The sequence below is a fragment of the Elephas maximus genome, chromosome 7 (assembly GCF_024166365.1).
Source record: "Elephas maximus indicus isolate mEleMax1 chromosome 7, mEleMax1 primary haplotype, whole genome shotgun sequence".
NCBI classification, from domain to species: domain Eukaryota; kingdom Metazoa; phylum Chordata; class Mammalia; order Proboscidea; family Elephantidae; genus Elephas; species Elephas maximus.
This window is the reverse complement of record NC_064825.1, coordinates 6,834,946-6,847,354: the sequence shown is the minus strand read 5'-3', so window position 1 is coordinate 6,847,354 and position 12,409 is coordinate 6,834,946. Positions and strand designations below refer to the sequence as shown.

The following is a 12,409-nucleotide window of genomic DNA, read 5'->3' as shown; positions in this document are numbered from 1 at the left end:
TCCTCTTTTCCACTGACCCTGTACTCTGCCAAACATGATGTCCTTCTCCAGGGACTCATCCCTCCTGACAACATGTCCAAAGTATGTAAGATGCAGTCTCGCCATCCTTGCTTCTAAGGAGCATTCTGGCTGCACATCTTCCAAGACAGATTTGTTCGTTGTTTTGGCAGTCCATGGTATATTCAATATTCTTTGCCAAAACCACAATTCAGAGGCGTCAACTCTTCTTCTTCGGTCCTCCTTATTCATTGCCTAGCTTTCACATGCATATGATGGGATTGAAAATACCGTGGCTTGGGTCAGGCGTACCTTAGTCTTCAGGGTGATATCTTTGCTCTTCAACACTTTGAAGAGGTCCTTTGCAGCAGATTTGCCCAATGCAGTGCGTCTTTTGATTTCTTGACTGCTGCTTCCATGGCTGTTGATTGTGGATCCAAGTAAAATGAAATCCTCGACGACTTCAGTCTTTTCTCTGTTTATCATGATGTTGCTTATTGGACCAGTTGTGAGGATTTTTGTTTTCTTTATGTTGAGGTGTAATCCATACTGAAGGCCGTAGTTGATCTTCATTCGTAAGTGCTTCAAGTCCACTTCACTTTCAGCAAGCAAGATTGTGTCATCTGTGTAACACAGGTTGTTAATGAGTCTTCCACCAATCCTGATGCCCCATTCTTCTTCATATAGTCTAGCTTCTCGGATTATTTGTTCAGCATACAGATTAAATAGGTATGGTGAAAGAGTACAACCCTGATGCATACCTTTCCTGACTTTAAGCCAATCAGTATCCCCTTGTTCTGTCCTAACAACTGCCTCTTGATCTATGTAAAGGTTCCTCATGAGCACAATTAAGTGTTCTGGAATTCCCATTCTTTGCAGTGTTATCCATAGTTTGTTATGATCCACACAGTCAAATGCCTTTGCATAATCAATAAAACACAGGTAAACATCCTCCTGGTATTCTCTGCTTTCAGCCAGGATCCATCTGACATCAGCAATGATATCCCTGGTTCCACGTCCTCTTCTGAAACCAGCCTGAATTTCTGGCAGTTCCCTGTTGATATACAGCGGCAGCCATTTTTGAATGATCTTTAGCAGAATTTTGCTTGTGTGTGATATTAATGATATTGTTCTATAATTTCCACATTCGGTTGGATCACCCTTCTTGGGAACAGGCATAAATATGGATCTCTTCCAATCAGTTGGCCAGGAAACTCTTCCACATTTCTTGGCATAGACGAGTGAGCACCTCCAGCGCTGCATCTGTTTGTTGAAACATCTCAATTGATATTCCACCAATTCCTGGAGCCTTGGTTTTCGCCAATGCCGTCAGAGCAGTTTGGACTTCTTCCTCCAGTATCGTCGGTTCCTGATCATATGCCACCTCTTGAGATGGTTCAATATCGACTAGTTCTTTTTGGTATAATGACTCTGTGTATTCCTTCCATCTTCTTTTGATGCTTCCTGCATTGTTTAATATTTTCCCCATGGAATCCTTCACTATTGCAACTCGAGACTTGAATTTTTCTTCAGTTCTTTCAGCTTGAGAAACGCCGAGTGTGTTCTTCCCTTTTGGTTTTCCATCTCCAGCTCTTCGCACATGTCATTGTAATTATTTTGTCTTCTCGAGAGGCCCTTTGAAATCTTCTGCTCAGTTCTTTAACTTCATGAATTTTTCCTTTTGCTTTAGCTGCTCGACGCTCAAGAGCAAGTTTCAGAGTCTTCTCTGACATCCACCTTGGTCTTTTCTTTCTTTCCTGTCTTTTCAGTGACCTCTTGCTTTCTTCATGGATGATGTCCTTGATGTCATTCCACAACTCGTCTGGTCTTCAGTCACTAGTGTTCAATGTGTCAAATCTATTTTTGACATGGTCTCTAAATTCAGGTGGGATATACTCAAGGTCATATTTTAGCTCACGTGGACTTGCTCTGATTTTCTTCAGTTTCAGCTTGAACTTGCACGTGAGCAATTGATGGTCCGTTCCACAGTCGGCCCCTGGCCTTGTTCTGACTGATGATATTGAGCTTTTCCATCGTCTCTTTCCACAGATGTAGTCAATTTGATTTCTGTGTGTTCGTTCTGGCGAGGTCCATGTGTATAGTCGCCGTTTATGTTGGTGAAAGAAGGTACTTGCAATGAAGAAGTCATTGGTCTTGCAAAATTCTATCATTCGATCTCCGGTATTTTTTCTATCACCAAGGCCATATTTTCCAATTATGGATCCTTCTTCTTTGTTTGCAACTTTCGCATTCAGTCGCCAGTAATTATCAATGCATCTTGATTGCGTGTTCGATCAATTTCAGACTGCAACAGCTGATAAAAATCTTCTATTTCTTCATCTTTGGCCCTGGTGGTTGGTGCGTAAATTTGAATAATAGTCGTATTAACTGGTCTTCCTTGTAGCCTTATGGATATTATCCTATCACTGACAGCGTTGTACTTCAGAATAGATCTTGAAATGTTCTTTTTGACGATGAATGCAACACCATTCCTCTTCGAAGTGTCATTCCCAGCATAGTAGCCTGTATGATTATCCGATTCAAAATGGCCAATACCAGTCCATTTCAGCTCACTAATACCTAGGAGATCGATGTTTATGCGTTCCATTTTATTTTTGACGATGTCCAATTTTCCTAGAATCATACTTCGTACATTCCAGGTTCTGATTATTAATGGATGTTTGCAGCTGTTTCTTCTCATTTTGAGTCACGCCACATAAGCAAACGAAGGTCCCAAAAGCTTTATTCCATCCACGTCATTAAGGTCGACTCTACTTTGAGGAGGCAGCTCTTCCCCACTCATCTTTTGAGTGCCTTCCAACCTGGGGGGCTCATCTTCCAGCACTGTATCAGACAGTGTTCCGCTGTTATTCATAAGGTTTTCACTGGCTAGTGCTTTTCAGAAGTAGACTGCCGGGTCCTTCTTCCTAGTCTGTCTTAGTCTGGAAGCTCAGGTGAAACCTGTCCTCTGTGGGTGACCCTGCTGGTATCTGAATACCGGTGGCATAGGTTCCAGCATCACAGCAACACGCAAGCCCCCACAGTACAACAAACTGATGGACACGTGGGGGTCAGTTTAGATGTTTCCTTTTAAAATAAAAGCTTTGTCATGTATTTCCTTCTTAACACCATTCAAGTTAACAGGTTTATATTTATCTCTTAATCCTGTCAATTTAAGAATGCTTTGATTACTTTTCTTGAAAATAACTTAGCGGAAACAAAATTATTTTGACATGAACTAAAAAAAGACATGAACTAGTCATTGAAATATACTTTGACTTAAGGAAAGGTAACACAAAGCATGATTTCAGAATCCTGAGTAAAAAATGAATAAACTATTAAACAAGTTTCTTTTGTTCCCTGGGGGTAGAAATAAGTATTCTTTTGTAACACTTTTAATTTTTACTTTGCTGTTTTTTTTTTTTTGTATGTAAAAGAGTCACTGGCAGTCTTTCTTGGGTGGTCATGCTAAGATCAAGCCATAGTTACTAAAAACAGTTTTTTTGTTTTTCCCCCATAGGCCCCAGCAGCTGCCGTGTCTCCCCCAGGTCCAGGAGTGGCACCAGTTCCTACAGGTGTCTTCACAGATGTCCCAGTCAGCAACATTCGCCGAGTAAGAGCATTACTATAATCTGAAACCAAAACTGTTGGGGGCACTTTTACATTGATTAATTGCATGGTTTAAAAACCCTAACTGAGGCTTCTTTCAGTTGGGAATCTTGGATGCTTAGTTTCAGGTATGTTGGATTTGGTTATTGAAGATAAACAAATGAGTGTGTTCTGCTTAAATACTAGTAAGTAGCAGGTGCTAAATTATAATCCTCCATCTACCAATTTTAACAGCGCTTGAGGCAGGCAGTACTGGGAAATGGGGTAGAGGGGGCAGGCTGAGCCTTAATTAGGCAAGGTCTCAAGTCAAGACAAAATAATTGATTTTTGAATCTCTTTGGTTTCAGGTTATTGCACAGCGGTTAATGCAATCTAAGCAAACCATACCTCATTATTACCTTTCTATTGATGTAAATATGGGAGAAGTTTTGTCGGTGCGGAAAGAACTTAATAAGGTAAAAGGTCTAGAAATTTGAGCTCTCTAGATGCTAAAAGTTTGTCTTTCCCCGCTAAGGATTTACATTTTTACCTGTAAAATTTATTAGAATATGTAGACAACATCCTGGAGAATTTTCATTTGCTAGCCTCAGTTAACACTTACCAAAGTTGACTTTGCTATGGATAGATTTTAGTTTAGCAGAGTCACTGTAATGCAGAGACTGCTGGAGTCTCTTGGCAGGTAAGAAACAGTATTTTTGCTTTGTGTTTATAGTCAAGTATCAAGCACTTAGGGTTTATTTTAAGGCACTTTTAGAAACATAGCATAAGGCATGGTCTTCTTCATGAGTTTTATAATCTAATTGGGGAGGTAGTACATGTGAAAAAGAGAGATGTCAAATTTTATTATAGTAAAAACATTTGTAGATTGGCAACTGATGACTGCCCTGACAGGGAACACAACAGAGAACCCCTGAGGGAGCAGGAGAGCAGTGGGATGCAGACTCCAAATTCTCATAAGACCAGACTTAATGGTCTGACTGAGGCTAGAAGGACCCCGGTGGTCATGGCCCCCAGACCTTCTGTTGCGCCAGGACAGGAACCATTCCTGAAGCCAACTCTTCAGACATGGATTGGACCTTACAATGGGCTGGAGAGGGATGCTGGTGAGGAGTGAGCTTCTTGGATCAGGTGGACACTTGAGACTGTGTTGGCGTCTCCTGCCTGGAGGGCCGATGGGAGGGTGGAGGGGCTTAGAAGCTGGCGAAATGGACACGAAAAGAGAGAGTGGAGGGAGAGAGGGGGCTGTCTCGTTAGGGGGAGAGTAGTTGGGAGTGTGTAGCAAGGTGTGTATGGGTTTTTGTGTGAGAGACTGATTTGATTTGTAAACTTTTACTTAAAGCACAATAAAAATTATTTAAAAAAATTTGTAGATTGGTCTCTTTATGGTAATGCCCCTTAATTTTCTGCTAAATTACAGTTCATAAGGTTATGTGTTGTAGGAATTCATCAGAAATTATCAGAATTCACAATGGTATAGGAAAATTTGGTTGAGCTTGGTTGAGAGGATTTACATTGACAAAGAAGTTGAAATAAGGTCATTCTAAAGATGGGATGTCATAAAGATAAAGTACTTAAGGAGTCCCTGGGTGGCGCACATAGTTAAGTGCTTGGCTACTAACAAAGTTGGAGCCCACGGAAAGGCTCCTCAGAGGAAAGGCCTTCCAAAAGATTACAGCCATTGAAAACTCTCTGAAATGCAGATCTACTCTGAAACACATGGGTTTGCCATGAGTTGGGAATTGACTCAAGGGCAACAGGTTTTTTTAAAGTACTTAAAAATGGAAATAAAATTAGCACATGTGGAAGACAGGAGATTACTTTTTCTAGAGTAGATACACAGTAAGTCAGTTTAGGGAAGACCGCGGGACTACAAGCAGAAGAATTTGGACTTGATGAATTAGACAGTAAATAAGAAACCGTTAGATGTTTTTGATCAGGAAAGTGATGTGATGATAGCAAAATTTTAAGAAAGATGAGTCTGTTAGATGTATGCTGGCACATGTTGGTGGCAGAGGCTAGTTATGCTTGTCATTGTGATCAAAGCTTGAAGTGATGGTGATAAGGCCTGAAATAGAGGGTGGCATTACAGATGAGGTGGGAGAGAGTGATACGATGATATTTTCAAGGAAATGAAAAGTAAGAGCCATAAGTCCTTAGAGCCAAGCTTTGGAGTTTGGCTCCTCTATAACCTCTATGACCCCCCCACCCCCCATTTTCCACTTGCTTACTCTGTCCAGACACAGTGGTTGTTCAACACTCAGATAAACTCCTACGCTTGGCCTTCTGCACTTGCTCTTCCTTCTTTGTGGAATATGCTTTCCTGCTTCCTTTTCTCCAAGTTGCATTATTTCATTTTTTGTGGAGAGAAAGTAAGAAACTGCAGTGTTTTCTTGTCTTTGCAGATGTTAGAAGGGAGTGGTAAAATATCTGTCAATGACTTCATCATAAAAGCTTCAGCTTTGGCATGTTTAAAAGTTCCTGAAGCAAATTCTTCTTGGCTGGACACAGTTATAAGACAGTAAGTATAGCACTACTGGGAAAGGTATATATACATCAGTAATTTTCTTGTTTTATCTAATGTATGACTAGGAGTGACGGAGGTAGTAAAAGGAGAGATGGAAGACAAGAGTTCTCTGGTGAGGGGGAGGTTACTTCCATAGGCAAAACAATGTGAAAATGATACAAAACTGTTTGTGAGATGGTGCTAAATTTAGTTACTAAAGACTACAAATTCTTTGTATGAGTTTAGGAAAGAGGGATCAGTCTGCAAATATATATAATCAAGCTGATACTCTCTCACAAAGCAGAGTTGAAATTGGTGTTTTTTACTCACCAGTGAGTCATGCTGAACTTTAGGGGGCAAAATCAAAAACAGAAAGAGAAGAAAAGAATCCGGTATTTGTGAATATCATATGACTGACCTGATGCTTAGTATGTTTCACATATGATCTTATTTTATCCTCATGACAACCTTATGAGGGGTAGGTGCTTTCACTCCCATTTTATAGATGAAGAAGCTGAGGCTCAGTGAGTTAAATAACTTGCGCTGAGTTAATAAGTTAGTAAGTGGCAGAACTGGGATTGGAATCAGGATTCTTACTTCAAAGCTTAGGCTTTTTCTATATGTGGACTCTTTATATTATTATTGACTGAATTTTTATCAAAATAATAGTATGTAGTTTGAATTTTTGCTCGTGGCTTACAGTGAACCTTTGCCAACCCTTGATCTGAGTCCCACTCCCAAGAGGCAAGCACAACTTTTAAACTATTGTTTCCTCTGGTATTTACCTTTATATTTCTAAGTAACATTTGTCCTTTATGGATTTTTCAGTTCTTGTACTTTATTGACTGACTTCTGTTAAAGAAAGTTAAGATTTACCTGTTACACCCTCCCTACGTGCACACTCACATACACTGTCACACTCCCCTGCCATCCTCCCAGAATGATTATGGCATAAATTTTCGTTAAATCTGTCTTCATTGTTAATGTTCCTATGCCTATGAAAATACTGTTCATGACTAAACCATGTAGTATACCATGAATACTAACCTGATTTTAATGATTGACTGAAGGGGGTCTAGTTCCTGTGTACTCATCATGAATTCTTCTCAAACTCTTGAAGTTTGAACTAAAACATTTCTCTGTTCTGGTTAAATATACCAGGTAATCTTTTGGTTCTAATTTTTTTCCGTGGTCACTCTCCTTTTTTGAGAACGTCAGAGTCTAACTATTACTAATATACCATGTTAGTTTCCTAGGGTGGCTGTAACAAATTACTACAGATTTGGTGGTGTAAAGCAACAAAAATTTGTTCTCTCACAGTTCTGGAAGCAAGATGTCAGCACGGTCTTGCTCCCCTCAAAGGCTCTAGGGGAGAATCTTTCCTTGAGTTTCTTAGCTTCTGATGGCTCCAGGTGTTCCCTGGTTGTGGCTGCGTAACTCCAATCTCTGCCTTTGTCTTTACATTCCCTTCTCTTTGTCTGTGTCTGTCTTTTCTGCCTCTTATAAAGACACTTGTCATTGAATTTAGGACCCACTTGGGCAGTCAGGGATATCTCATCTCAAGATCCTTAATTATATGTATAAAGACTTTCAGAAGTAGATTGCCCTTTTTCCAAATACGGTCACATTCACAGGTTCTGGGGGTTAGAAAATGGACATATCTTTTTTGGGGCCACCAGCCCTGATGGTACAGTGGTTAAGCATTCGGCTGCTAACCAAAGGGCTGGCAGTTAGAATCTACCAGCCGCTCCTTGGAAACCCTGTGATGCAGTTCTACTCTGTCCTGTAGGATCCCTGTGAGTTGCAATCTTCTCGACGGCAGTGGGTTTTTTGTATTCAGTTGACTACATAGATTTTGAACCAATATTCCAATTCCAATTTTCAGTACCTCTCTGTACCACTGACTCATGGATTTCTTTCTGGTACCTGAGCAGAAGTAGCTTGCTGCTACCTTTTTTAAAAATATTTTATTGTGTTTGAGGTGAAAGTTTACATAGCAAATTAGGTTCCCATTTAACAATTGTTATACAAATTGTTCTGTGACATTGCTTACAGTTTTTACAGTGTGTGTCAGCATTCTCATTTCCATTGTGTTTGTTCTTTTTCCCCTCCTTGCCTTTTCATCTTTGCTTTTGGGTACAGTTGACTGTTTGGTCTCATATAGTTGATCATTTAAGGGAGCATAGCACTCTCAGTTGATATTGTTTATTTTATCAGCCAGAAGTGATGTCCAGAAATAGCTTCAGTTCCAAGTTCAGAGGGTGTCTAAGGTCAATGGTCTTGGGAGTTCCTCTAGTCTCTATCCAGTAAGTCTGGCCTTTTATAGGAATTTGAATTTTGTTCTACGTTTTTCTCCCATCCTATCCAGGACCTTCTGTTGTGTCCCTGGTCGGTAATGATAGCTGGGCACCATCTAGTTCTTCTGGTCTCAGGTTAGAAGAGGCTGTGGTTTCTGTGAGGTATTAGTAATGTGGACTAGTTTCTTCTTTGAGCCTTTGGTTTCCTTCATTCTCTTTTGTTCCAGATGAGTAGAGACCAACAGTTGTATCTTAGATGGCCGCTTGAAACCTTTTCAGACCCCAGATGCTGCTGGAACAAACTAGGATGTAGAACATTATCTTTGTGAACTATGTTATGCCAATTAACTAAGTTGTCCCATGAGACTATGGGCTTGCTTCCTTTTTTTTTTTTTTTTAATAATTTTTATTGTGCTTTAAGTGAAAGCCTACAAATCAAGTCAGTCTGTCACATGTAAGCTTATATACACCTTACTACATACTCCCATTTACTCTCCCCCTAATGAGTCAGCCCGCTCCCTCCTTCCAGTCTCTACTTTAGTGACGGTTTTGCCAGTTTCTAACCCTCTCTACCCTCCCATCTCCCCTCCAGACAGGAGATGCCAACACAGTCTCAAGTGTCCACCTGATACAGGTAGCTTACTCTTCATCAGCATCTCTCTCCAACCCATTGTCCAGTCCCTCCCATGTCTGATGAGTAGTCTTCGGGAATGGTTCCTGTCCTGGGCCAACAGAAGGTTTGAGGACCAAGACCACCGGGATTCTTCTAGTCTCAGTCAGACATTAAGTCTGGTCTTTTTATGAGAATTTGGGGTCTGCATCCCACTGTTCTCCTGCTCCCTCAGGAGTTCTCTGTTGTGTTCCCTGTCAGGGAGGTCATCAGTTGTGGCCGGGCACCATCTAGTTCTTCTGGTCTCAGGATGATGTAAGTCTCTATTTCATGTGGCCCTTTCTGTCTCTTGGGCTCATAGTTATCGTGTGACCTTGGTGTTCTTCATTCTCCTTTGATCCAGATGGGTTGAGACCAATTGATGCATCTTAGATGGCCGCTTGTTAGCATTTAAGACCCCAGATGCCACACTTCTAAGTGGGATGCAGAATGTTATCATAATAGAGTTTATTATGCCAGTTGACTTAGAAGTCCCCTTAAGGCATAGTCCCCAAACCCCAGCCCTTGCTCCGCTGACCTTCGAAGCATTCAGTTTATTCAGGAAACTTCTTTGCTTTTTGTCCAGTCCAGTTGAGCTGACCTTCACTGTATTGAGTATTGTCCTTCCCTTCACCTAAAGTAGTTCCTATCTACTGACTAATCAGTAAATAACCCTCTCGCACCCTCCCTCCCCGCTCTCATAACCACAAAAGAATGTCTTCTTCTCAGTTTATACTATTTCTCAAAGAACTTATAATAATGGTGTTGTACAGTATTTGTCCTTTTGCATCTGACTGATTTCACTCAGCATAATGCCTTCCAGGTTCCTCCGTGTTATGAAATGTTTCACAGATTCCTCATTGTTCTTTATCGATGCGTAGTATTCCATTCTGTGAATGTACCATAATTTATTTAACCATTCATCTATTGATGGACACCGTGGTTGCTTCCAGCTTTTTGCTATTGTAAACAGTGCTGCAATAAACATGGGTGTGCATATATCTGTTTGTGTGAAGGCTCTTATTTCTCTAGGGTATATTCCGAGGAGTGGGATTTGTGGGTCGTATGGTAGTTCTATTTCTAACTTTTTAAGAAAACGCAAGATAGATTTCCAAAGTGGTTGTACCATTTTACATTCCCACCAGCAGTGAATAAGAGTTCCAGTCTCTCCACAGCCCCTCCAACGTTTATTATTTTGCGTTTTTTGGATTAATACCAGCCTTGTTGGAGTGAGATGGAATCTCATGGTAGTTTTGATTTGCATTTCTCTAATGGCTAATGATCGAGAGCATTTCTCATGTGTTTGTTAGCCGCCTGAATATCTTCTTTAGTGAAGTGCGTGTTCATATCTTTTGCCCACTTTTTGATTGGGTTGTTTGTCTTTTTGTGGTTGAGTTTTAACAGAATCATATAGATTTTAGAGATCAGGCGCTGGTCAGAGATGTCATAGCTGAAAATTTTTTCCCAATCTGTAGGTGGTCTTTTTACTCTTTTGGTGAAGTCTTTAGATGAGCATAGGTGTTTGATTTTTAGGAGCTCCCAGTGATCTGGTTTCTCTTCGTCATTTTTAGTAATGTTTTGTATTCTGTTTATGCCTTGTATTAGGGCTTCTAACGTTGTCCCTATTTTTTCTTCCATGATCTTTATCGTTTTAGTCTTTATGTTTAGGTCTTTGATCCACTTGGAGTTAGTTTTTGTGCATGGTGTGAGGTATGGGTCCTGTTTCATTTTTTTACAGATGGATATCCAGTTATGCCAGCATCCTTTGTTAAAAAGACTATCTTCTCCCCAATTAACTGACACTGGGCCTTTGTCAAATATCAGCTGCTCATATGTGGATGGATTTATATCTGGATTCTCAATTCTGTTCCATCGGTCTATGTGCCTGTTGTTGTACCAATACCAGGCTGTTTTGACTACTGTGGCTGTATAATAGGTTCTAAAATCAGGTAGAGTAAGGCCTCCCACTTTCTTCTTCCTTTTCAGTAATGTTTTACTTATCCGAGGCTTCTTTCCCTTCCATATGAAGTTGGTGATTTGTTTCTCCATCACATTAAAAAATGTCATTGGAATTTGGATCGGAAGTGCATTGTTTGTATAGATGGCTTTTGGTAGAATAGACATTTTTACAATGTTAAGTCTTCCTATCCATGAGCAAGGTATGTTTTTCCACTTATGTAGGTCCATTTTAGTTTCTTGCAGTAGTACTTTGTAGTTTTCTTTGTATAGGTCTTTTACATCTTTGGTAAGATTTATTCCTAAATATTTTATCTTCTTGGGGGCTACTGTGAATGGTATTGATTTGGTGATTTCCTCTTTGATGTTCTTTTTGTTGATGTAGAGGAATCCAAGTGATTTTTGTATGTTTATCTTATAACCTGAGACTCTGCCAACCTCTTCTATTAGTTTCAGTAGTTTTCTGGAGGATTCCTTAGGGTTTTCTGTGTATAAGATCATGTCATCTGCAAATAGAGTTAATTTTACTTCTTCCTTGCCAATCTGGATGCCCTTTATTTCTTTGTCTAGCCTAATTGCTCTGGCTAGGACCTCTAGCACAATGTTGAATAAGAGCGATGATAAAGGGCATCCTTGTCTGGTTCCCGTTCTCAAGGGAAATGCTTTCAGGCTCTCTGCATTTAGAATGATGTTGGCTGTTGGCTTTGTATAGATGCCCTTTATTGTGTTGAAGAATTTTCCTTCAGTTCCTATTTTGCTGAGAGTTTTTATCATGAATGTGTGTTGGACTTTGTCGAATACCTTTTCTGCATCAACTGATAACATCATGTGGTTTTTGTCTTTTCTTTTATTTATATGGTGGATTACATTAATGGTTTTTCTAATATTAAACCAACTTTGCATACCTGGTATAAATCCCACTTGGTCGTGGTGGATTATTTTTTTGATATGTTGTTGAATTCTGTTGGCTAGAATTTTGTTGAGGATTTTTGCATCTGTGTTCATGAGGGAATATAGGTCTGTAATTTTCTTTTTTTGTGGTGTCTTTACATGGTTTTGGTATCAGGGAGATGGTGGCTTCATAGAATGAGTTAGGTAGTATTCCATCATTTTCTATGCTTTGAAATTCCTTTAGTAGTAGTGGTGTTAACTCTTCTCTGAAAGTTTCGTAGAACTCTGCAGTGAAGCCGTCCGGGCCAGGACTTTTTTTTGTTAGGAGTTTTTTGATTACCTTATTGATGTCTTTTTTTGTTATGGGTCTATTTAGTTGTTCTACTTCTGATCGTGTTAGTTTAGGTAGGTAATGTTTTTCTAGGAATTCATCCATTTCTTCTAGGTTTGTAACTTTGTTAGAGTACAATTTTTTGTAATAATCTGATATGATTCTTTTAATTTCAG

At 39.9% G+C, this 12,409-nt stretch overlaps 1 protein-coding gene across 1 annotated transcript in view; it reads left to right on the top strand.

Annotated features, from left to right (window-relative positions):
* Positions 1-12,409, top strand: part of DLAT (dihydrolipoamide S-acetyltransferase) — a 42,872-nt gene that overhangs the window by 16,291 nt on the left and 14,172 nt on the right. The window contains exons 9-11 of the mRNA XM_049889271.1: positions 3,518-3,610; positions 3,954-4,061; positions 6,009-6,124. Coding sequence (XP_049745228.1) covers positions 3,518-3,610; positions 3,954-4,061; positions 6,009-6,124 — 317 coding nt within the window. The remainder of the gene's footprint in view (positions 1-3,517; positions 3,611-3,953; positions 4,062-6,008; positions 6,125-12,409) is intronic.